At 49.3% G+C, this 24,418-nt stretch overlaps 1 protein-coding gene across 4 annotated transcripts in view; it reads left to right on the top strand.

Moving 5' to 3' along the window:
* The window catches only part of GBF1 (golgi brefeldin A resistant guanine nucleotide exchange factor 1), a 2,365,494-nt gene that overhangs the window by 568,357 nt on the left and 1,772,719 nt on the right, over positions 1–24,418 (top strand). For all 4 annotated transcript variants that reach the window (XM_078643218.1, XM_078643217.1, XM_078643220.1 and 1 more), the window contains exon 10: positions 16,184–16,428. In XM_078643218.1, coding sequence (XP_078499344.1) covers positions 16,184–16,428 — 245 coding nt within the window. The remainder of the gene's footprint in view (positions 1–16,183; positions 16,429–24,418) is intronic.

The following is a 24,418-nucleotide window of genomic DNA, read 5'->3' as shown; positions in this document are numbered from 1 at the left end:
GCGTGATACGTCATATGACGTGCTACGTTACGCTGCCCAGAACGCTTCCCGGTTCGCGGACCGGGCGCTACCCACGCAAAAAAAACAAAAACAAAATTTTGTTTTTTTTTGCCCCGCGGGGCCCTTTTAAAGCCTCCACATTAAACCTAGGGGGTCAGGGAGGATCTACTATGCCCCCTTATGGTTATTTCCCCCTTTGTTTTGGCCTCCTCTTGTCTCTCAATCCTACCGAGAGACAAGATGGCGGCCGCTCCGGACTGTTTGGAATGTTGACAGACGCCGGAGAGCCAATCAGCTTCGCTACGCGAAGTTCTGGTACGCTCCCCGGTCCGCGAACCGGGGAGCTGCCCGGTCCGCTGTTACAGATATATATCTTTTTTTAAACGTTAATTTCTCAAAATCCACTGGAGCACATATATTGAGACCTACAAAAGGCACATCGGGCTACCAGTCCCTACAATTTTGCCAAGTTTCGTGCAAATCCATTCAGCCGTTCGGGCTAAAAGTGAGGCCAACCGCCCTATGGAAAACTCAATGTTAAAAACACGTTTTGGGACCCCCCTTTTTTCTCGGCCCCCCCTGGACGAACCCCCCCCAAATTTTCAGGGGCTGCTCAGAAACAAAATGTTCCATTTTCCAGAAAATTTCAGCCAATTCCGTCCACAAACGCCAAAGTTATTAGACATAGAATTTTCAAAAATCCCATAGGGAAAAAATCCTAACTATATATACCTACTGGCGACCGCCAGTAGGTAATATATATATATATATATATATATATATATATATATATATATATATATATATATATATATATATATATATATATATATATATATATATGTATATATGTATATATATATATTAAATGCCTATCAGTGGCCTCTGGCCTCGCAGCCTAGGTAGCGTTCTGCACCAGACTTTAGAGACAAATCTTTTTTTTGCCTTTATCATAGGGAAAATAAAGGAAGATTACAAAGTACCATAGTAAGTACTATAGTCCTGTCAAGTCGTTTTCTCTTTTTCACTAGATGTATGAGAACTCACTTCTTCACAAAATGAAACTGAATATCACCACCTGACTAGAGTTTAAAAGGGCCAGGGATCCTGCCTGAGTTGACAGGGTATTATTTAGCGTAAGTGGGATCCCGACCACCTGATGATTTCCTTGATGTTCCGTACATGATGGTTCCACCTATTAATGTTGCATGAATAAGGTCATTCCAAGCACACATCAGTTATTTCATGGATAGTGCAACTTCTGAACTCCTTAAAGGGATCCTGCACTAACAGTTTTTCAGGTAGTACCTGCAATCTGCGTTCTACTCCATTTTTACCCAGCTAGTGTCTCCTCACTAATGCACCGATTGTGCCTTATTTTCCCACTGCACCGCATGCTTTGAAGCGTGGCCTGGTGTAAATGACCATTTTTACTCCTCATGGGAACATAGTTTGTATGAATATGTAAACATCAAGCCCCTCTTGAAACTGGCATTTTAGGGAAACTTCTCCCAATTATAAAGGTTTTCTTTAACCGTTTACTTAAACGTTTTTAAGATAACCTGAAATATGTGACAGAAGCCTTTTTTCCTTCCTAGTGGCAAGAAGAAAATAAACACCACATTCAGTTCTCATGATAATACAGTCTGTCTATGCTGACAATTGGCATACGTTTTTTATTCGTAGTTTGGAACAGTAATACAAATCAACTTCTCATTGGAAAAATAAGTCAAATAATTAAATTCAGCAGGGAAGAAACTGTTTTGAAACATTATACTACATATTCATCAGACAAATTACTGTATTGTATCAGGTGCAGGTTTGGTAGGTTTTTACCACAAAATGTAGATTGTCAGATACCAGGAGCGGCCTTCCTCCAGAGCAGCTGTATAAAGAAACTGTGTTACCTCAAGAACAGATGGACTTTAAAAGGAAATCAATACATGTAATTTTTTTCAGAACCATTAAATATCTTGAATCCTACGGTAATTCATTAAGTAACTTTGGACCATTCACTTACAGAAAACTACCTCCACGAATAATTCCTTTACATCTTGGAAATATCAAGATTTGTGAGATGATTATCTCACTAAGCAATCAGCTGATAGATCCAGCATCACAAGTAGTAATGCTGTGTATTGATTGACAGATTATAGAAGTTGTTCCTTTTTCTTATAGTAAGCTTATTTGCATTTTGTTTTAACCAAGTACAAGAATAAATGTACTAAAAAAAGAACAAGTACAGTCATGATTTTTGGTATCCAAGTCATATCAACTTGCCTCGATTATAACATTTGAGTGTGGTCAGAGTATATCTCATCAAGTATTTGGTGCCAATGTTATATTATTATTAATACTATGACCATAGTAGGCTTGCTATTTTGCTCAAATCAACCGATGCATATGTGGGCGTCCAACGCCACGTCCAACTCGACCGAACCACCGCCCCCCACCACCACCACCCTCCGCGCCTGGACTCCGATCTGCACCGAAGAAACCGTCCGCATGATGAACTCCATCCACTCCGGATCTCCGACCGACCCCTGCCCTCACCACGTCTTCAACAAGGCCGACGCCGTCATCGCACCCCACCTGCGTGACATCATCAACACCTCCTTCACCACCGCCACCTTCCCTGAGAGCTGGAAGCATGCCGAACTCAGCGCTGTAGGAGAGTAGGGTCTGCAATCCTATGATCACCCAGATTTTTGCTTTTTGCTGCACTGGTTTACGACTTTCCCTGGCTGTGGGCCTGCTAATCAGACCCACAGCCTAGCTGTTCTCTCTATCCAAATTGTACTCAGGTACTGAATTGGCACTGGGCCCTCTCCAAGTCCCTGTACCCAGGGCTGAGGTGCACCCAGAAGTCTCCCAGGGGCTGAAGCATGTATTGTGCCACCCCTGGATTGGCTAACTAAAACTGACACAACTGGCTGCTTGACAGCTGGGGCAAGGTGGTGTAATCACCCTTTGCTTTAGATATAGTATACCTATATCTAACCCTAAAATGGACACACAGATCTCCTATCAGTCACTCCTATGGCAGGCCTTAACAATCCTGAAGGCAGAGTGCTTGGAATCGTGTGAGATGGTGCTCTGGCATGAGCTAAGCCTGTCTGCGGCTTTCGGGATCCATCCCTTAGCCGTTTCCATGATATCGCATACCATATACTCTTAAGTGCATTATGATCCTCGCGGTTATGTGCCAACTCTGGTATCGCTTTATCAAAACATGTCGAGTAAGGTGTCATACGAATTGGAATACTAACCCCTCGCCAATTCTGGCGACGGGGTTAGCATTCCACCCTTCTAGAGGGACACGACATGCATGTAACCTATAACCCGGTTAAAAGTCAGACAGAGCCTTAGCATCCACAAAATGGATGCTGCCACCGAGACACAAGTCTGCCCTCCTGCTGCTGGGAGTCCTCCCAGAGCAGGAGATAAGGACAAAGGGTTTCCTGCCAGGGGCGGTGCCAGCACCGTCCCAGACAGGGTTTTGTGTATTGTAGGTAGGCAGGGCTTTAGAGGAAGGTGACTGCACGTGGCACCCCGGTGCTCACTGTGCATAGGCTGGCTGGAACCAGTTCCAGGGTCACTCCAGACCCTGTGCTGGGGAAAAGCCCGCCAAGGAAGTGGGTGTAACCACCCCCCTCCCAGTCCCACCCATAGGGCAGGACTTAGTCGCGTGCCAGCCCCTTTTTCCCAGATAAAGGTAGAGGCTGGCCCCCTTCCAAATCAGATCATCTTTGAATCCTGAAACTACTTTCTGCGAAAGGAACTCAAGACTTCTTCCTAAGATTTCTCCCTTGTGACTAAGGAGTAGTCACCCTGCATCCGCAGGCACCATCTAAGAACACTGCGGTCTGCTGTAAGTCCTTCCTCCGGAATCCGACTGCCCAGCTCGACGAGAACCGGCTTCCCTGGCACCTCTGACCTCTACCCACCTCTACAGCCCAGCTGAGAACCGTGGGTGCGACGAGACCTCAAGGGACCGGCCATCTGCAAGACTGCACGACTTCTTTCCAGCAAGCCCGCCGAGTAATCTACTGGTGAGTGCTTTGGGGTCCGAGAAGCCCCGACTCTGAGCAGCTCCAGCTCCGAAGTGCAGCCCCCCAGCATCTCCACGATCTGCGTGGGGCCCTTCTGCTTTCCGCTGCTCATCGCGTTGTTTGGCTACTAGCCCGTTGGCTTGTGGCCTTCCTGACGACGCCCGACGACATTTCTGCTGCTGGTCTGGTTGCTCCAGACTGGCCCTTGCTCCCTTCCAGAAGAGGAGCACCCCGGACCCTCCTGGTCCACTCAAGACGCCATTTTGAGTCCACCGCGTGGGCTTGAATTAGCCAAGGCTTGTTGCCCAATCCTGGGTAACTTCGACGCCAACGACTTCATCCTTCGTGGGACAGCTCGCACCTCCATCCTGGTCGCCGACAACGCCTCCTGGTCCGAGAGACTGCAGAGCCCAGCAGCGCCCACTCACCTGACTGCGGTGACTTCGCCCGGTGCCATCCTGGTGCCCACTTAATCACTGGCTAGTGATTCAAGAACTTGGTCCCCTCTGCTTTCAGGTTTTCTTCTTCCTTGATCCAGGCTTGGATCCATCGAACTTTTCTTCACTGGTCGCCTGCCAGCAACTTCTTCCTTCCAGGCTCCTGGTCCGGCAACGAGATCCCCGACGTCTTTTCAGACCTATGCAGCTGCAGCCCCTGGGCTAGGTAACTTCGGCACTTCGGTGTCCCAGCATAGCCTCACTATCCTAGGGTCAGGATCCACTGTCGTTTTCTTCCTACCAGGTCGGGTTCGCCCGTGAACACTAACTTTGCCTTTACTAGCCTCCATAGACTTTGTCCCGCATCCCGCGTGAGAGTGCACACTCTGCACCCGAGTCCCCTGGGCCTCCTAGTAGTAATCTAACGATTCCCTAGTCCAGTCCTAGCGATTCCAAAGCCTATTAGAACTGTTACTTACCTGCTAGTAATTCGCATTCCACTTTTAAAGTATATGGTTTTTCGTGCCCCTCGGGCATTTGTGTATAACGTGCTAACTTAAGTATTTTCGTAAGAGTTTTGTTGTGTGCCTAGCACCCTGTCCTCATAAAGAGTACAGGGTTGTTGTGATTCTAATAAATACACTGTTTATTTTCATAACACTTGTGTGGTGTCCTTTCACTGGGTGTTCAAGGGGTAATGTGATGGTAAAACAGCTGGCTTAACACGCCCTCTAGAGTCTTAGCCTTAGACTGCTCGTATCCATGCTACTAGGATAGCTGGTCTATAAGGTTGACTTACAACCAATCATCAATAAGGGTTGTTTGGACTGATATATAGTGATCACTAGAATAGTGAGCACTGCACATCAGGCCAACTTCTCACATTGGTGAGCAGCGGTTGGGATTTGAGCTTGCTGTTGTTTTACCACACATGCCCTAAGAATATCTTGTGAAAGATCACATAAGTACTAAAGGTACATATAACTTAGCTTAGAATACTCTGAGTTCTACTGAACCAGCTGTTGTAGCTCCTAGGGCCTAGCACACCCTAAGCTACAACTCTAGCAAGGGATCAGTAGGCAAACATATAGTGTAGGTAAGTGCACCACTTACACCTCACTAGAAAAGCATGTCGACTCAGGAGGACTCTACTGAGACTCCCCTGGTCAGTGTTGACCCTCCACAGGTCACTTCAAGATATGCAGCTCTCAGCTTTCATGAGATGAGACAGATCTGTGTCTCCAGAAAACTGAAGCAGGGGTCTAACCCCACCACTTCCTTTCTGATAGGTCTCTTAGAGACATATGATGCCAGAAAGCTTTCTCAGTTACATGAGAACATGCCAGCCTTAGAGGGAACCTCTGGGGATCCAGATCTCCACAACACTGATTCAGCAGTTGAGGAGGAGGATCAGGAGGTACTCTCTGGGGATGAGGTAGACAAGGGTCTTGAGGTAGTCAGAAGGCTAACTAGGACCAACTTAGACTTACTTGGGCTAGGATCTGGGGGCCCCCCAGTACTAACCCGAAGTGGGCCTAACCTTGGAGTTAGGAGAGATAGATCTCTTTCTAGGGACTCCAATAGATCTCTGCACTCTAATGCCTCTTCTCAGGGGAGAAGGAATCCTCCACAGAGGAGATTTACTTCCCCTCAGAGAAAGGAGCATGAGGCTAGGATGAGACAAGCTGAACTGAGGATTGAAAGGGAAGAAATTGCCCTGGCCAAAGAGAAGCTTGCCCTGGCAAGAGAGCAGCAGATGAGTGGGCTAGCTCCCACTGGTGGCAGCAATCTCCCAAGAGATAGAGAGAAGGGTTTAGATACTAAACACCTGACTAAAATAGTGCCCCCCTTTAAGCAAGGGGATGACATCCAGAAATGGATGGCTGCTCTGGAGAGGGCCTGCACTGTGCAGGGCATTCCCCAGAGTCAGTGGGCAGCTATACTGTGGCTCTCCTTTGATGGTAAAGGTAGAGATAAGCTCCTCACTACAAGAGTGGAGGATGCTAACAATTACCAGGTCCTGAAGAATACACTGGTTGATGGGTTTGGTTTAACCACTGAGCAGTACAGGTTGCTGTTCAGAGACACCCAGAAAACTCAGTCTCAGGACTGGTCTGATTTTGTGGATTGTGCCACTAAGGCTTTGGAGGGCTGGTTGCTGGGTAGCAAGGTTACAGATTACACAGGATTGTATAATCTAATGATGAGAGAACAAATTTTAAACAATTGTCAGAACCAGTTGCTGCACCAGCACCTTGTTGATTCAGATCTGACCTCTCCCCAAGAATTGGGAAAGAAGGCAGACAAATGGGTCAGGACAAGGATCAAGCAGAACCAGAACCAGGGTGGTCAGAAGAAAGCAGACCAGAAGGGTAATGTTAAGAATGATCAAAATGACCAGAAGTCTTCACCAGGTCCCCAACAAACCAAAGAGGGTGGGGGTCAGGCTTCCCAGAAGAAGAAGACTCAAGAAGGCCAGTCAAAAAGGTGGTGCCAGTACTGCAAAAGTAAATCTCACTGGTTTAGTGAGTGCACCAAAAGAGGAGGAGGACAAACTCCTGCCACTACAGCTCCTAAAGCAACTGCACCCCCTAGTACAGTCAGTAGTGGTAGTGTCACTCCCAAGGCATTAGTTGGGTTAACCTTGGGTACTGAGGGGTCTGACAACTTAGTTGGCACACTCACTCAGGCTGTCCTTGTCTGTACAGGGGATATGGATATGTCCCCTGAAATAAGTCCCAATACTTTGGGCAAATACAGGCAGACACCTTTGATTAATGGCAAGATGGCTCAGGCCTATAGGGACACTTGTGCCAGTGTCACCATGGTGACACCTAACTTTGTGGACCCTGGACAGATCATGCCAGGCACTGATTTCCTGGTGACCAATGCCAGCAATGTCACTACTAGTCATAGTGTGGCAATTGTGGCTTTCTCCTGGGGTGGAGTGAAGGGACAAAAGAAAGTTGTAGTCAGTTCAGACCTCCCAGTTGATTGTTTGTTGGGCAATGATTTGGAGTCATCACAATGGTCAGAAGTGGAGCAGAGGACTCACATGGAGATGTTAGGCTTGCCAGCACATGTGCTTGCTGTGACTAGGTCACAGGCCAGAAGATGCCCCACTGAACAGGTGCCGGATCCTGAAATTATGGACCAGACACCTTCCAAGAAGAAGAGCAGTAAGGGTAAGGCTTTGCCTTCCCCCTTGCCCCAGGTTGAGGATCAAGTCTCTGAGGAGGCTGATCTAGAAGAGCTGAGGGAAACTGAGCCTAAAGAGCTTGAACTTGATCAAGTTGAGTTTCTGGGCTCAGGGGGACCCTCCAGAGCAGACCTGGGGAAGGAACAGTTGAGCTGCCCTTCCCTTGAACCCCTCAGACAGCAGGCTGCTGCTGAGGCTGCAGGGAATGCCACAGGTGCCCACAGGGTATACTGGGAAGATGGACTCCTGTACTCTGAGTCAAGAGACCCCAAGCCTGGTGCAACCAGGAGGCTGGTCATCCCCTTGTCTCTGAGAGGTTTCCTTCTCACCTTGGCCCATGAGATTCCCCTTGCAGGTCATTTAGGTCAGACAAAGACTTGGGACAGGCTTGTCTCACACTTTCACTGGCCCCATATGAATGAGAATACCAAGGAGTTTTGTCGCTCATGTGTCACTTGCCAAGCCAGTGGTAAGTCAGGTGGCACAACAAAGGCCCCCCTCATACCACTACCTGTGGTGGGGGTTCCCTTTGAAAGAGTGGGGATTGACATTGTTGGTCCAATGGAACCCCAGACAGCATCAGGACACAAGTTTATACTGGTGGTGGTGGACCATGCCACCAGGTATCCTGAGGCTATTCCCCTTAGGACCACTACAGCCCCTGTAGTGGCAAGAGCCCTAGTTGGAGTGTTCTCCAGAGTGGGTTTCCCTAAGGAGGTCGTTTCTGACAGAGGTACAAACTTCATGTCAGGATATCTGACTGCCATGTGGAAAGAGTGTGGTGTGAACTACAAGTTCACCACACCCTATCATCCACAATGCAATGGGCTTGTTGAGAGATTCAACAGGACCCTGAAAGGGATGATTCATGGACTACCTGAACCTCTTAGGAGAAGATGGGATGTCCTGATCCCCTGCCTCTTGTTTGCTTACAGAGAGGTCCCACAGAAGGGGGTTGGCTACAGCCCTTTTGAGCTTCTGTATGGGCATCCTGTAAGGGGACCCCTGTGTTTGGTGAAGGAAGGATGGGAGAGACCTCTCAAAAAGCCTGCAACCAACATAGTGGACTATGTACTTGGCCTCCGCTCCAGGATGGCTGAGTATATGGAAAAGGCATCTAAAAACCTTGAGGCCAGCCAGGAACTTCAAAAAGCTTGGCATGACCAAAAGGCTGTACTGACTGTGTACCAGCCAGGACAGAAGGCGTGGGTGCTGGAGCCAGTGGCCCCAGCAGCTCTGAAAGACAAATGGTCTGGGCCCCACACCATCATTGAGCAAAAGGGAGAGGTTACCTACTTGGTGGACCTTGGAACTCCCAGGAGCCCTCTCAGAGTGCTCCATGTTAACAGGCTCAAGGCATATGTTGACAGGAAGGACATGAGCTTGCTCATGGCCACAGATGAGGGACAGGAGGAAGAGAGTGACCCTCTCCCAGACCTGCTCACTCAGAATCCTGATGATGGGTCAGTTGATGGTGTTGTCTTTTGTGGCAGCCTCACTGAACATCAGCAACAGGATTGCAGGCAAGTTCTGCAATCCTTTCGACATATGTTCTCTCTGACACCCAGCCAAACTGATTGGTGTACCCATGATGTTGACACTGGAGACAGTCTGCCTGTCAAGAGTAAAATCTACAGACAGCCTGATCATGTTAGAGACTGCATCAAAACTGAAGTGCAGAAAATGTTGGAACTGGGAGTCATTGAGCCCTCAGATAGCCCTTGGGCTAGCCCAGTAGTTCTAGTGCCAAAGCCTCACACCCAGGGTGGTAAGAGAGATGAGGTTTTGCGTAGACTACAGAGGCCTCAATGCAGTCACTAAGACTGATGCCCACCCAATACCAAGAGCAGATGAGCTTATAGATAGATTGGCTTCTGCCAACTTCTTAAGCACATTTGATTTGACAGCTGGGTATTGGCAAATCAGGTTAGCTGAGGAAGCCAAACCTAAGACAGCATTTTCTACCCCTGGAGGGCATTATCAATTTGTGGTAATGCCCTTTGGACTGAAAAATGCACCTGCCACCTTCCAAAGGTTGGTGAATCAAGTCCTCACTGGGCTGGATGACTTCTGTGCAGCTTATCTTGACGATATTGCTGTCTTTAGCTCCACCTGGGAGGATCACCTGGTCCACCTGAGGAAAGTGTTAGAGGCCCTGCAAAAGGCAGGCCTCACTATCAAGGCCACAAAGTGCCAGATAGGGCAGTCACAGGTTGTATACCTGGGCCACCTTGTAGGTGGAGGCCAGGTTCAGCCACTGGAGAGTAAGATACAGGCCATCAAGGACTGGACTCCTCCAATCACCCAGACTCAGGTTCGAGCTTTCTTGGGCCTGACTGGGTACTATAGGAAGTTTGTCAGAAATTATGGGTCCATAGTGACCCCCCTTAATGACCTGACAAGCAAAAAGATGCCAAAGAAAGTTCAGTGGACAGCAAGCTGTCAGAAAGCATTCAATGACCTAAAGCAGGCCATGTGCACAGCACCTATCCTCAAGAGTCCAGATTACTCCAAGCCATTCATTGTCCAAACAGATGCTTCTGAGTTGGGTGTGGGAGCTGTTCTGTCTCAACTGAATTTTGATGGTAATGATCAGCCTATTGCTTTCATTAGTAGAAGGTTGACACCCAGAGAGAAAAATTGGTCAGCTATTGAGAGGGAGGCCTTTGCTGTGGTCTGGGCCCTGAAGAAGCTGAGGGCCTACTTGTTTGGCACTCACTTCACCATTCAGACAGACCATAAGCCCCTCTTGTGGCTAAATCAGATGAAGGGTGAAAACCCCAAACTGCTTAGGTGGTCCATTTCCCTACAGGGGATGGATTTTACAGTGGAGCATAGACCTGGGACTGATCACAGCAATGCTGATGGGCTCTCCAGGTATTTCCACTTAGAGCAAGAAGACTCACCTGGTCAAGGTTAGTTTATTGTCCCAAAGTTTGGGGGGGGGTCATGTAGGAGAGTAGGGTCTGCAATCCTATGATCACCCAGATTTTTGCTTTTTGCTGCACTGGTTTACGACTTTCCCTGGCTGTGGGCCTGCTAATCAGACCCACAGCCTAGCTGTTCTCTCTATCCAAATTGTACTCAGGTACTGAATTGGCACTGGGCCCTCTCCAAGTCCCTGTACCCAGGGCTGAGGTGCACCCAGAAGTCTCCCAGGGGCTGAAGCATGTATTGTGCCACCCCTGGATTGGCTAACTAAAACTGACACAACTGGCTGCTTGACAGCTGGGGCAAGGTGGTGTAATCACCCTTTGCTTTAGATATAGTATACCTATATCTAACCCTAAAATGGACACACAGATCTCCTATCAGTCACTCCTATGGCAGGCCTTAACAATCCTGAAGGCAGAGTGCTTGGAATCGTGTGAGATGGTGCTCTGGCATGAGCTAAGCCTGTCTGCGGCTTTCGGGATCCATCCCTTAGCCGTTTCCATGATATCGCATACCATATACTCTTAAGTGCATTATGATCCTCGCGGTTATGTGCCAACTCTGGTATCGCTTTATCAAAACATGTCGAGTAAGGTGTCATACGAATTGGAATACTAACCCCTCGCCAATTCTGGCGACGGGGTTAGCATTCCACCCTTCTAGAGGGACACGACATGCATGTAACCTATAACCCGGTTAAAAGTCAGACAGAGCCTTAGCATCCACAAAATGGATGCTGCCACCGAGACACAAGTCTGCCCTCCTGCTGCTGGGAGTCCTCCCAGAGCAGGAGATAAGGACAAAGGGTTTCCTGCCAGGGGCGGTGCCAGCACCGTCCCAGACAGGGTTTTGTGTATTGTAGGTAGGCAGGGCTTTAGAGGAAGGTGACTGCACGTGGCACCCCGGTGCTCACTGTGCATAGGCTGGCTGGAACCAGTTCCAGGGTCACTCCAGACCCTGTGCTGGGGAAAAGCCCGCCAAGGAAGTGGGTGTAACCACCCCCCTCCCAGTCCCACCCATAGGGCAGGACTTAGTCGCGTGCCAGCCCCTTTTTCCCAGATAAAGGTAGAGGCTGGCCCCCTTCCAAATCAGATCATCTTTGAATCCTGAAACTACTTTCTGCGAAAGGAACTCAAGACTTCTTCCTAAGATTTCTCCCTTGTGACTAAGGAGTAGTCACCCTGCATCCGCAGGCACCATCTAAGAACACTGCGGTCTGCTGTAAGTCCTTCCTCCGGAATCCGACTGCCCAGCTCGACGAGAACCGGCTTCCCTGGCACCTCTGACCTCTACCCACCTCTACAGCCCAGCTGAGAACCGTGGGTGCGACGAGACCTCAAGGGACCGGCCATCTGCAAGACTGCACGACTTCTTTCCAGCAAGCCCGCCGAGTAATCTACTGGTGAGTGCTTTGGGGTCCGAGAAGCCCCGACTCTGAGCAGCTCCAGCTCCGAAGTGCAGCCCCCCAGCATCTCCACGATCTGCGTGGGGCCCTTCTGCTTTCCGCTGCTCATCGCGTTGTTTGGCTACTAGCCCGTTGGCTTGTGGCCTTCCTGACGACGCCCGACGACATTTCTGCTGCTGGTCTGGTTGCTCCAGACTGGCCCTTGCTCCCTTCCAGAAGAGGAGCACCCCGGACCCTCCTGGTCCACTCAAGACGCCATTTTGAGTCCACCGCGTGGGCTTGAATTAGCCAAGGCTTGTTGCCCAATCCTGGGTAACTTCGACGCCAACGACTTCATCCTTCGTGGGACAGCTCGCACCTCCATCCTGGTCGCCGACAACGCCTCCTGGTCCGAGAGACTGCAGAGCCCAGCAGCGCCCACTCACCTGACTGCGGTGACTTCGCCCGGTGCCATCCTGGTGCCCACTTAATCACTGGCTAGTGATTCAAGAACTTGGTCCCCTCTGCTTTCAGGTTTTCTTCTTCCTTGATCCAGGCTTGGATCCATCGAACTTTTCTTCACTGGTCGCCTGCCAGCAACTTCTTCCTTCCAGGCTCCTGGTCCGGCAACGAGATCCCCGACGTCTTTTCAGACCTATGCAGCTGCAGCCCCTGGGCTAGGTAACTTCGGCACTTCGGTGTCCCAGCATAGCCTCACTATCCTAGGGTCAGGATCCACTGTCGTTTTCTTCCTACCAGGTCGGGTTCGCCCGTGAACACTAACTTTGCCTTTACTAGCCTCCATAGACTTTGTCCCGCATCCCGCGTGAGAGTGCACACTCTGCACCCGAGTCCCCTGGGCCTCCTAGTAGTAATCTAACGATTCCCTAGTCCAGTCCTAGCGATTCCAAAGCCTATTAGAACTGTTACTTACCTGCTAGTAATTCGCATTCCACTTTTAAAGTATATGGTTTTTCGTGCCCCTCGGGCATTTGTGTATAACGTGCTAACTTAAGTATTTTCGTAAGAGTTTTGTTGTGTGCCTAGCACCCTGTCCTCATAAAGAGTACAGGGTTGTTGTGATTCTAATAAATACACTGTTTATTTTCATAACACTTGTGTGGTGTCCTTTCACTGGGTGTTCAAGGGGTAATGTGATGGTAAAACAGCTGGCTTAACACGCCCTCTAGAGTCTTAGCCTTAGACTGCTCGTATCCATGCTACTAGGATAGCTGGTCTATAAGGTTGACTTACAACCAATCATCAATAAGGGTTGTTTGGACTGATATATAGTGATCACTAGAATAGTGAGCACTGCACATCAGGCCAACTTCTCACAAGCGCTCTACTCAAGAAACCAACAGCGGACCCCACCGAGCTCAAGAATTACCGCCCCATCTCGCTGCTCCCGTTCCCAGCCAAAGTCATCGAGAAGACCGTCAACAAGCAGCTGGCCGCCTTCCTCGAGACGAACGGATCCCTCGACCCCTCACAGTCTGGCTTCCGAGCCAACCACAGCACCGAGACCGCCCTCATCGCTGCCACCGATGACATCCGAACCCTGATGGACAACGGAGAAACAGCGGCCCTCATCCTACTAGACCTCTCCGCGGCCTTCGACACCGTCTGCCACCGCACCCTAGTGCATCGCCTCAGCAACGTCGGAATCCAGGAGAAGGCGCTGGAATGGATCATCTCCTTCCTCGACGGAAGAACACAGAGAGTCCGTCTACCACCGTACAAGTCAGAGGCCACCGAAGTCATCTGCGGCGTCCCTCAAGGATCCTCGCTGAGCCCAACCCTCTTCAACGTCTACATGAGCCCCCTCGCGGCCATCGCACGCCAACACAACCTCAACATCATCTCCTACGCCGACGATACCCAGCTGATCCTATCCCTGACCAACAACCCCGCCGCCGCCAGAGCCAACCTTCACGAAGGAATGAAAGAGGTAGCCGAGTGGATGTCGACCAGCCGCCTGAAGCTGAACTCGGAAAAGACGGAAGTCCTCATCCTGGGATCCTCGCCCTCCGCCTGGGACGACTCCTGGTGGCCCCCCGCCCTGGGCACCGCACCCAAACCGACAGACCACGCACGCAACCTGGGCTTCATCCTGGACTCCTCCCTCTCCATGACCAAGCAAGTCAACGCCGTCTCCTCGTCATGCTTCAACACCCTGCGCATGCTACGGAAGATCTTCCGGTGGATCCCCACCGAGACCAGGAAGACTGTCACCCAGGCACTCGTCACCAGCCGACTGGACTACGGCAACGCCCTGTACGCCGGAACCACCGCCAAGCTCCAGAAGAGACTCCAACGGATCCAGAACGCCTCAGCCAGACTCATCCTCGACATCCCACGACACAGCCACATCTCCGGACACCTAAGAGACCTGCACTGGCTCCCGGTCAACAAGAGAATCACCTTCCGTCTCCTTACCCACGCACACAAAGCTCTTCACGATCAAGGCCCGAGCTACCTCAACAACCGCATCAACTTCTACGCTCCCAAACGACACCTCCAATCAGCCAGTCACGCCCTCGCCGCCGTCCCCCGCATCCGAAGAACGACAACAGGAGGAAGGTCCTTCTCCTACCTGGCCGCCAAGACCTGGAACTCCCTCCCGACCCACCTGCGCCTGACCCAAGACCACCTCGCCTTCAGGAAGAAGCTCAAGACCTGGCTGTTCGGGCAGTAGCAGCACCCCCCCCCCTAGCGCCTTGAGACCCTCCGGGTAAGTAGAGCGCTCTATAAATGCCTATGATTGATTGATTGATTGGGCAACCGCGATCTTGGCACACATGTCTCTAATTATCTGTATCCAACAAATCCCACCTTTCACTTAGGGAGGCTTCATGCATTTTGTGCTCCCCATGTCTGATATGTCCCTTTAGGTGATCACCATGCCGAGTTCAGTTAACAGTTTTATATATCTAATAGCTTTTAGTTTGTCTGCCTTGTTCGATAATGGCTATTGTGGAGAAAGAATAAGTTTGACTTGTTTAACCTCTATTATATCATCTGCTATCTTGCGTCAGTATCTTTGCAATACTGCACTCCTCCATACTAAATGCAAGAAGTCTCTGCAACCTTCGTTACACTGCAGACAAGTAGGTAAGTATTTCTTTTGTGTAGTGCATGTGGTGTTGAGACTTTAGTTGTATCAGCTTAAACCATACTGCAATGGCAATCTCATTCTGGAACATAAAGGCCTCCTACCACTCCCCCTCCAGAGTGCCCAAGTCATCATCCAAATCACAACTTAGTTGCGAAAAAGCATTGGGGCTGTGAATTAGGAATGTTTTGTATTTTTTAGATATTCTTGTGGGTAAGGGGCAGTGATTATTTACGCATCAAGTGGTCTGAATTCTAGGATGCCTATCACTGCGTTGAGAAGTGGTGCCAGAGCATGCCCAAGTTGATGGTAGATGAAGAATGAGGAACCCACCTTATGGGGTGGGTGCCCTTAGATTAGGTCACCAGGTGTCGCCCTTTAGGGACTTGGCTTCACACTGCGCCATGACCTTTGTTTTGCCTAAGCTGGAGTTGCTATGAAGAATCAACTTCCTTTGCATATGTTGTCTTTCTTATTACTTCCACCTAGTTTGGAGAATTGCTTGCATATCTATTTTGGAAGATTTTAATAGGATGAGTATTTCATGACTGAAAAGTAAGTTCCATACCTGTATTTGTGGTGCTCCATAATAGTGATCTTTGTTATCGATAAACTACCCACTCAGCTTTAATTTTTAAAGAGGAGTTTGGGTTCTAGAACTGACTGAGGTGGCTGGAGGGATGCATTGTGATGGCTACATCTGTACTGTTCCTAAAGTGGAAAACACCTATTTGTGAGCAGCAGAAATATATGTGAAAAATTTCTTTATTTTTTTGTAGAGTTTTCTTTAAACCAGGATTTAAAATAAATATTTTACAAGTATTCTTTAATACAGTTGAACCTGCAGAAATCATTGTAATGGTAATAAGAATCCTCATAATTGCGAACAGCGTTTATGGATAATATACTTGTACCTCTTGATTTTTTATTTTTTCTCAGAAATGTCTGGAGCCTAATTACATATTCACACTCATGATCTTGGTTTTCATTCAGATGCCTAACATGTTTGACCAGTCTACAGGTTTTAATGACATACAACTAAGGTATTGTGACTATTTGTAGGTGGTGCGCCTTTCGTTGATGTTCTCTCTTCTGGAGCCAACTCGCCACTTTCTAATGAAGGTTCACAAACCACACCTTTTGCCATTAGTCCAGTCACAGACAGTGGAATGGAGCTAGATTCCCATACAAACTCGAAAGAGGATCTCACTGAAATGGGTTTTGGCAATTCGTATGGAATTAACCCTGTTCTATCGCCATCCAGTGAATTCGGAGTGAGGGAACAGCATTATCAAACAGAACATCAGGTATGTCCAGTGTGCTTCTGAAACTGTGTCACACTGTCAAAGCTGGTATTTGTATGCTGGCTCATTTCATGGTATTGGATTGATTATTTTTATGCTGTGATAAGGGAGAAGTACAATTGGATCTGATTTGAAAAATGATGTAGTGTCAGTGTAATAGAGTATTGTAGATCCTCCCAAAAGTTTATGTAACCTGAAATGTATGTAATCTGGCTTGTTATTTTTCTGATAGACTTCTAACCACAGATTCCCCCACTTAGAACATTCCCTAGGTGTCCGACTGGATCTGGACAATCATGAGAAATACCTCTGTGCACTGGTAGGTGGTGTTGGCGGCTCTGTGTTGATATTGTCGGTGTCGGAAGTGACGTGCACCGTGCCTATATACATGCCCCCTCCCAGCGCAGCGCGCTAACATTCGTTCCTTTCTTTCTGTCCCAACAGTTCAGCTCCAAAGAGCTATCCAAGTCATTTTTTGACCAACGTTTTTCAGCTGTTTGAGTCTTTTTTAAGCTTCTTTGTCTGTCTCCCACCAAACCCACGTGTCTCCCACCAAACCCACGGTGTATAAATAGTGTTAGGAATGTCACAGACGATGTCTGTCCCTGACACACACTTGGTTTGCCTGTGGTGCCTGAGGTCAGGCCTCGACCTTCAAGCCTGTCCTGACGGTAAGTCCGTGAATCTGAAAGTGAGTGGGCGTTGAAGTTCCTGGTGGTGTGGGAGAAGAACACTCTATGCTGATCCCTGTCCTGCTCCAAAGGGAAATCTCCGGCCATTTTCATTTTCAGGGCCGTTCCCGAGGATGATAGTCATCACGCTCCAAGTACTTGTCATCCAAACCAGAGTCAAAGAAGCAGAAGAAGAAGCTGAAGCATTAATAAGCTTTCCCTAGAAGAGGCTGTACTTCTAGGACCGCCTCTACATCCACAGAGCCAGCGGCTGGGTCTGCTCCGCGCCCCCAGAAGCGACCCTGCCAAACTGTTGGAGTTCTACCACACCATGCGCTGCATCTCAGGGTACACAGCATTCTCTGGTGTGCTTCTGGCACAATGGGGCAGAGAGGTGCTCCAGCTGGGTAAATATCAGCGGGTTCACCCTTGATGCCAGAGGGTCCCTCTGAACCCACACCCGCATCCCAGCCGACACCGTCATGGGTGCCACCACCGTCCTCAGCCCGTTTCCCATCACTGGCCCGATTATAGAGCTAATATCCATTTCTGACTCTGAGACAGCACTGCCCCAATGTCGACACTGGAGAAAGCCATCTGGCTCTTGTTTTACCCATGGACTTGCCACCCAGTGGCACACACTTTTTAACTGAAGCGGGATGAGGAGGAGGGGTGTGGCCCCTTTGAGGATGACCCCTACAAGGAGGAAACTGGTATGAGAAGCTGGGTAATGGCAATGGACTGGGCACCTCTCTAGACTCTAACCTGATTACTTCACCGGGCCCTGCCATGGAGGGGGGGTGTGTCTTTTGTTACAGTGATGTGCAGGGTGGCAGATGTCCTTGACCTGCTGTTGCTATCTGTCAAAGTCAAGACCAGTGATTTGACGGAGGTGTTTTACTGGGGCAATCTCTGCGAAGTCCATTCTCCCCTTTAGTGAGGCCCTTACCGATGTTCTCCTGGGGACCTAGGCCAAGTCTTTCACATGGGCTCCCGAGCACAGAGTGATTTTTCCACCCCCGGAGACCCAGCTTTTCTCCAGTATTAGGGTGTCTTTCATAGATTCACATGCTTGAATAATTCCCCGTCGTCGAAGTTGGAGTCCCACGGTACATAAAATAGTAGTAAGAAAACATATATACATAAAGTACATATACATATGTAAATGTATAAATAAAAATATATACATTAAAATATATATAAAGATATAAGATTTTTCATAAAACTTCCAAGTACCATAGAACAGCATTGACTCATAGAAAGCATTAAGGGAGTGTACACTTTAGAGTCAAACGTTTTATTGTGCGGGAACACATCATGGTACACAGCCCAGCTGCCTACATCAACGTGCCGGCAGGGCGCAATCACATATTAATGACACAGCGTCTGGGCCTACATCCCGGAGGACGACTCCGCGTAGGCAAAGTAGACTTTAGAGCAGCCCGCCCATGCAATGACCGCTTTTATCAAGGAACAAACAAGCAAACAAAAGAAAGCCCCTCTCCCCCCACCCCCTTCCCCTCCAAAACAACCCCCCTCCCCCCTTTTCCCACCCCACCCCACCCCGCATCAGCTTCTTTCTGCACCACTCACACTCCAGGGTCCACTCATGCTACAAGGCAGAACTCAATTCACCGGCTTAGCCCCCTTAGGTTCTAAGGGGATGAGTTGCAGGATCTGCAAGTACTTCGGGCAAGTTACCTCCCTTAGGTCTTTGGATAGGAGCTGTAAGAACGGGGCCCAGAGCTTAGTATATTCAGAACCTTTCCCATCCATTCCCAGGGAGAGTCGTTCCAGAGCCAGGATGTGCCAGAGTCTTTGAAACCAGTCTCGGGGGTCAGGCACAGTCGGGGAGCCCCAATGTGCTAGGAGCACCTGCCTCGCAGCTAATAGCGCCAGCGCAATCTGCTTACCCTTCAGCGAGCGCAGGGGAAAGAACTTAGAATGGGGAAGCCCCAACAGCGTATGCTCCGGCTTCCGGGGAAATGTGATCTGAAACGCAGCACCCAACTCATCCAAAATTGTGGTCCAGTACCGCCCCAACTTAGATACGCCCTCCTGGAAACACCGACCCGTCAAGAAACAACAACACCGTTGACCTGTGTCACCACGTACAACCCTATCTCCAATACAGTGGCTAAAATCATTAAGAAAAATTGGAGAATCATCCACACAGGCAAACAAGACTGGGACCTGCTCCTCTTCGCTTATAAAAAATCGAACAGCCTACGGGATCAACTCATCTCTACACGGCCTAGAACCACGGAAACCACCATCAACCCTACACTACATCAAGAACCTCCCCAAAGTCACAGGTCACTACCCCTGTGGCGATTGCAGCATTTGCCATCTCACGACACATACCAAAACCCTCAATCTGCAAACGGGAAAAACATGGCACCAACGCAAGCACAAGAACTGCAATTCAACCAGCCTAGTGTACTTGATTGAGTGCCCATGCCAGCTCCGATACGTGGGGATGACAACGAGAAAAGTACGCACCAGAATCACTGAACACAGAAGTACGATTCGGTGCAAGAAGACTATCAGCAAACTTACAGACCACTTCCTTAGACTTGGACATACCACCAATGACCTCAGATGGACAGTCATCGAACAGATCCCTGTCCACCCTACAGACAACGGGAAGCAGCTACTGTCCAAAGAACAATGCTGGATCTACAGATTGTCAACCCACACGGAGGGACTGAATGATAATATTCAGTGGAACAGCCTCAGCAGATGAGGGCCCCCTTCTGTCAACACCTGACACATCATTTCCACTCTCCCAGTGCCATCTCACCAACAGCGTCCTTGCAGGGCCTGGGATAACCCTGCCCTGTTACATGTCCCAACACCAAACGTCCTCAGTGCGACTTACTGACTCTAACACCTAGGTTGTGACCAACTCACTCACAGTTCCTTCTCAAAATGCGCTAAACCATCACTCTGTGGGACGACACCAGATCCCGCCCTCTGATGCCCCCTGAACCTTACTCCACCCGGCCGGGCACTTAATCTCCACGGCCCGCCTGGACCCACTACACTGTGCCAGGGTATACACCCACACGAGACCATTATGACCCCGCGATGTCCCTTCCCTGAAGAGCACGTGAACTCCCCATGTGTAATCCCCCTGCACATTCTCATGAGCCCCCCACACAGTGGGTTCATCACCTCCACTCATGGCAGAGCCAATATGCAGCAATATCACTGCACATTAGCGTACGTTACCACCTTAGCCCCGCCTAGTTGCCGCTTTATACACAAATAGAGAGGGCGCCCCTCCATTATAGTGCACAGATGGAGCGCAACTCCCCTATATGGATTAGCACTCTTGTAGATGACCGCACATTTGCACGCGCATCTAAGCGATCTAGACATTCAACTGCGCCATGAAAATAAATAGAGAGAGCGCTACATACCCCTGCATGCGAGCCTTTCTTCTATTTCCTCTACTACAAGCATCTCCTCGAGACAACAGGAAGCTGAATATACACCTGCATGCGAGTCTTTCTTCTATTTCCTCTACTACAGGCATCTCCTCGAGGCAACAGGAAGCTGAACACACCCTGTTACACGTGCCCAGGCCAGAACACCTGACACAGCTAAGAAGCAACACCTGGCGCTTTCTACTGGTATTTACGCGTTATAATGGGGTGGGCCCTTAGAACTCCTAGACCTGGGTCAATAGATAAGTACAAAAAGGGAGTGGTCCGGGTTCGAGAATATTCAATTTACAGGTTATTCTGTATAACTCCATACAGACAAATGCCACACATTTATATTTCATTAATGTGACTCAACAATTCAAATGATAAAATATACAATGTTCAAATTTAAATTGCATTTATTTCTGCAATTGATTGTTTCTGTAATTTGATCGAGATATTGGATCTCATATGTTTCAACAATATTCAACGTAATTGTAAATTCATTACATTATAGGTGCTCTCAGTGAGAAGGAAAGGGGAGTGCAAGATGGTTGTGAGGGACTGGGTAAAGGTGGTGTGAAATTAGCAACATCACGTTATAATCAGAAACGCCTTTACAAAAACACAGTATTTTCAATGTTCCCAAATTACATCACTCATAGGCTAGGTACAATCATTTCTTTAAATCCTATGGTGTTTCATTTGGCTAATTTCACACCACCTTTACCCAGTCCCGGACCACTCCCTTTTTGTACTTTTCTACTGGTATTTAAGCGCTCTCTACACTGAAGCTCACTTCTCACGGAACCTCTGCCCGAACAACAGGTTCTTTGCGGGCCCAGTGACATCGCGCAGTAACCTGAACTCGACTTTGTTAACGGTACAGCCACCATTCATGCTGCCCCAGGCCGTGTCTGTGTGTGCATCCTTTTACCGTTACCTTGTTGGGTCCAGACTACCCCCTTCCCCCTTTTTCCTTTTCTTCCCTTAATTTAGAGTGCACATGGTCCTGGCCCCCGGCTGAGCTCCATGCTGAGTTGTTCGCTAAAATCAGGTGTAAGCAACTCCATTTTAATGTTTTTTATTCCTTCACCACTGTTTACGCCAACTCAGGTTAAGGTACTTAGGCCTAATTTCACATATAATTACGCATATTGTGAGACAGGCCACACTTTCACTGCCCGCCACTGACGCCAACACTATCGCCTTGTCCGTCGTCACCTCTAGGCACCCAGCGCGGCCTCACTGAATGCTTTTAGCCCGCTACAAGGAGCCTTGACTTAAATGTTATGTCTGTCCTTTTTTACCCCCCACAGGTACAACTCGAGAGGAAACACCTCTTGCACATAGCGTGTTCTTTACACACAGGGCACTGACAAACTCATACAAACCCCTGTAACACCCTACACATATAAGGTCCTGACGAAGGCCAGTAGAAGAAAAGGCCTGGCTGAAACTAGTTGACCGTTCATGACGTCGGAGGCCATAAGCCTACCGTGCACGTCCGAAAACCTTTGTTTTTATTGACTGCCTGGGGCCCACCATTAAAACAGTCTTTGGGACACTCAGGGCAGTATTTTAAACCTCACTCAGAGCACATTCACAGCACCCTCACGAACCAAAAAACCAGCTCCACAGTAATCTGGCGTCGAAGCACACCTGAGGTACACACGGTACCTCGGATGGGGCCCGATGATGAAGCATGCCACCAACTAGGTTGGTGGGTGAGGGCCTTCATAAAACCTAATGGTTTTCCTCCACCCGCAGACATACAAACAATTTAAACCAGAGCTAGTTCTCATTGATTGCTAACATATAAACTGGGGAAACTGACTAGCCTCTCTAGTTCTCCTCTCTCTTTTTGATTACAACACAGCAAGGAGGAATGAGGCTGGGTTAATGACAGGATGACGTCATCTGCGTACAGACTGATCTTATGAATATCAGCCCCAAATTTGATCCCGGCGATGTCAACGTTAGACCGGACGCGCTGAGCAAAAGGCTCCATATAGAGCGCAAAAAGCAACGGGGAGAGGGGACACCCCTGTCGCGTTCTCCTAGTAATGGGGAAAGGGGCAGATCTACAGCCATTTACGCGCCCCGCCGCCCTAGGAGCGGCGTAGAGGCACTGAACCCACCTCAGGAAATTATCCCCTATTCCGAACGTCCGCAGTGTAGCGAACAAGTAGTCCCAGTCGATTTGGTCAACGGCTTTGTCCGCGTCGATCGAGAGCAGTAAAGCCTGCGTACGCGACCGATGAACCATATCCATGAGGTGAAGCAACCGTTTAGTATTGTCCCCCCCTTGTCGAGTTGGGATAAATCCCGCCTAATCCGGCTCAATGATTCCGTCCATCAAGGGGCTAAGCCTTGCCGCTAGCACACCCGCAAACAGCTTGGCATCTATGTTGAGCAATGAGATCGGTCTATACGAACAGCACTCTTTAGGGTCTTTCCCGGGTTTAAGAATGACCGTGATCGCCGCCTCTGCCATGGACGGAGCCACCGCCCCCGTATCAAGAAAGGAATTAGAAAGGTGAGTCAGGAGGGGAGCCAGCTCCACACAGTAAGTTTTATAAAAGATAGTGGAAAAGCCATCCGGCCCAAGGGATTTGGCTACCTTCAATTTTGCAAAAGCCGAGATGACCTCCTCAATGCGGATTGCCTAGTCCAAAGCCTCTGCCGATTCCCGGATGAGGGGTGTGACCCCGCACAATGCGAGGTAGTCCGCCACTCCTTGAGAAGTCGCACCCTCCCTCTTGTATAAAGTTTGGTAGAATTGGCGAAATGTGTCCACAATGGCAGCATCAGTGGAGTGCTCAGTCGCCTGAGGATCCCTAATGGTCTGGATAGTAGTCAGCTGAGCGCGCGCCCTCAGCCTATGCGCAAGCATCCGCCCCCCTTGTCCTCGCAAAGATAAAACTTGTGGCATAAACGCAGTAAAGCATGGGCAGCCCTATCGAGGTCAAGGTGCTTCAGCATGCGTCTCTTTGTCTCTAACTCCCTCCATACCCTTGGAGCCCCAGTCCTCTTGTGCAGGCGGGAGTATGTCGCAGCAATCGCTATAAATTCGCCCCGTACCACCAATTTCAGAACCTCCCAAACCGACGCAAGGGCCATATCCCCAACTTCCTTTTTTCGGCAAGATAATGAGTGATAGTATCGCGGATTTTCTACCGAGTCTGAGTGGAACAATGGGTCACGGAGGCGCCAGCCAGCTGGTGGGGGCCTAGAGCCGCTAGAAGTAAGGACAACTGTTATAAGTGCATGGTCTGACAAGGATCGCGGCACTATATCTGCTGCTGACAACTGAGACAAGAAAGGGGATGTAGCCAGGAAATGATCTAAGCGCGCATAGGTCTTGTGAGCTGCCGAGTAGTAGGTGTAATCACGCTCCTGGGGGTGCTGAACGCGCCACACATCGTGCAACCCTCCCTCCAAGAGCCACTGCTCCGCCCCCTATGATAACGCTCCTGTCTGATAGGACCGCTGCTCAGATCTGTCAACATCACAATGTTCAGATCCCCACCCACCAGAATCAGGGCGTCTGGCGATGCTAGCACCAGTGAGAGAGCCGCTTGCAAAAAGGTCTCCTGCTCGACGTTTGGGGGATAAATGGACCCTATTGTGAAGTGCATCTCCCCCCATTGCACGCGCATGGCCAGGAATCGGCCTTTAATGTCTACCACCTGGGAGAGAATTTTACAATGTGCACGCGCACTAAAAAGAATAGACACCCCGTTCTCCTTATTCGGCCCGGAAGTCCACAGCTGGAGCGGGAAGCGCCTATCAGCCAATGCGTCGAACATCTTTTGAGAGAAGTTGGGTCCCTTGCAACAGCTACACACCCCCTTCTGCATTCTTCAGTAGGGATAGAATAGCAGCCCG

This window comes from Lissotriton helveticus, chromosome 5_1 (assembly GCF_964261635.1).
Source record: "Lissotriton helveticus chromosome 5_1, aLisHel1.1, whole genome shotgun sequence".
NCBI classification, from domain to species: domain Eukaryota; kingdom Metazoa; phylum Chordata; class Amphibia; order Caudata; family Salamandridae; genus Lissotriton; species Lissotriton helveticus.
The sequence above is the reverse complement of the archived record's forward strand: the minus strand, read 5'-3'. Positions and strand labels throughout refer to the sequence as shown.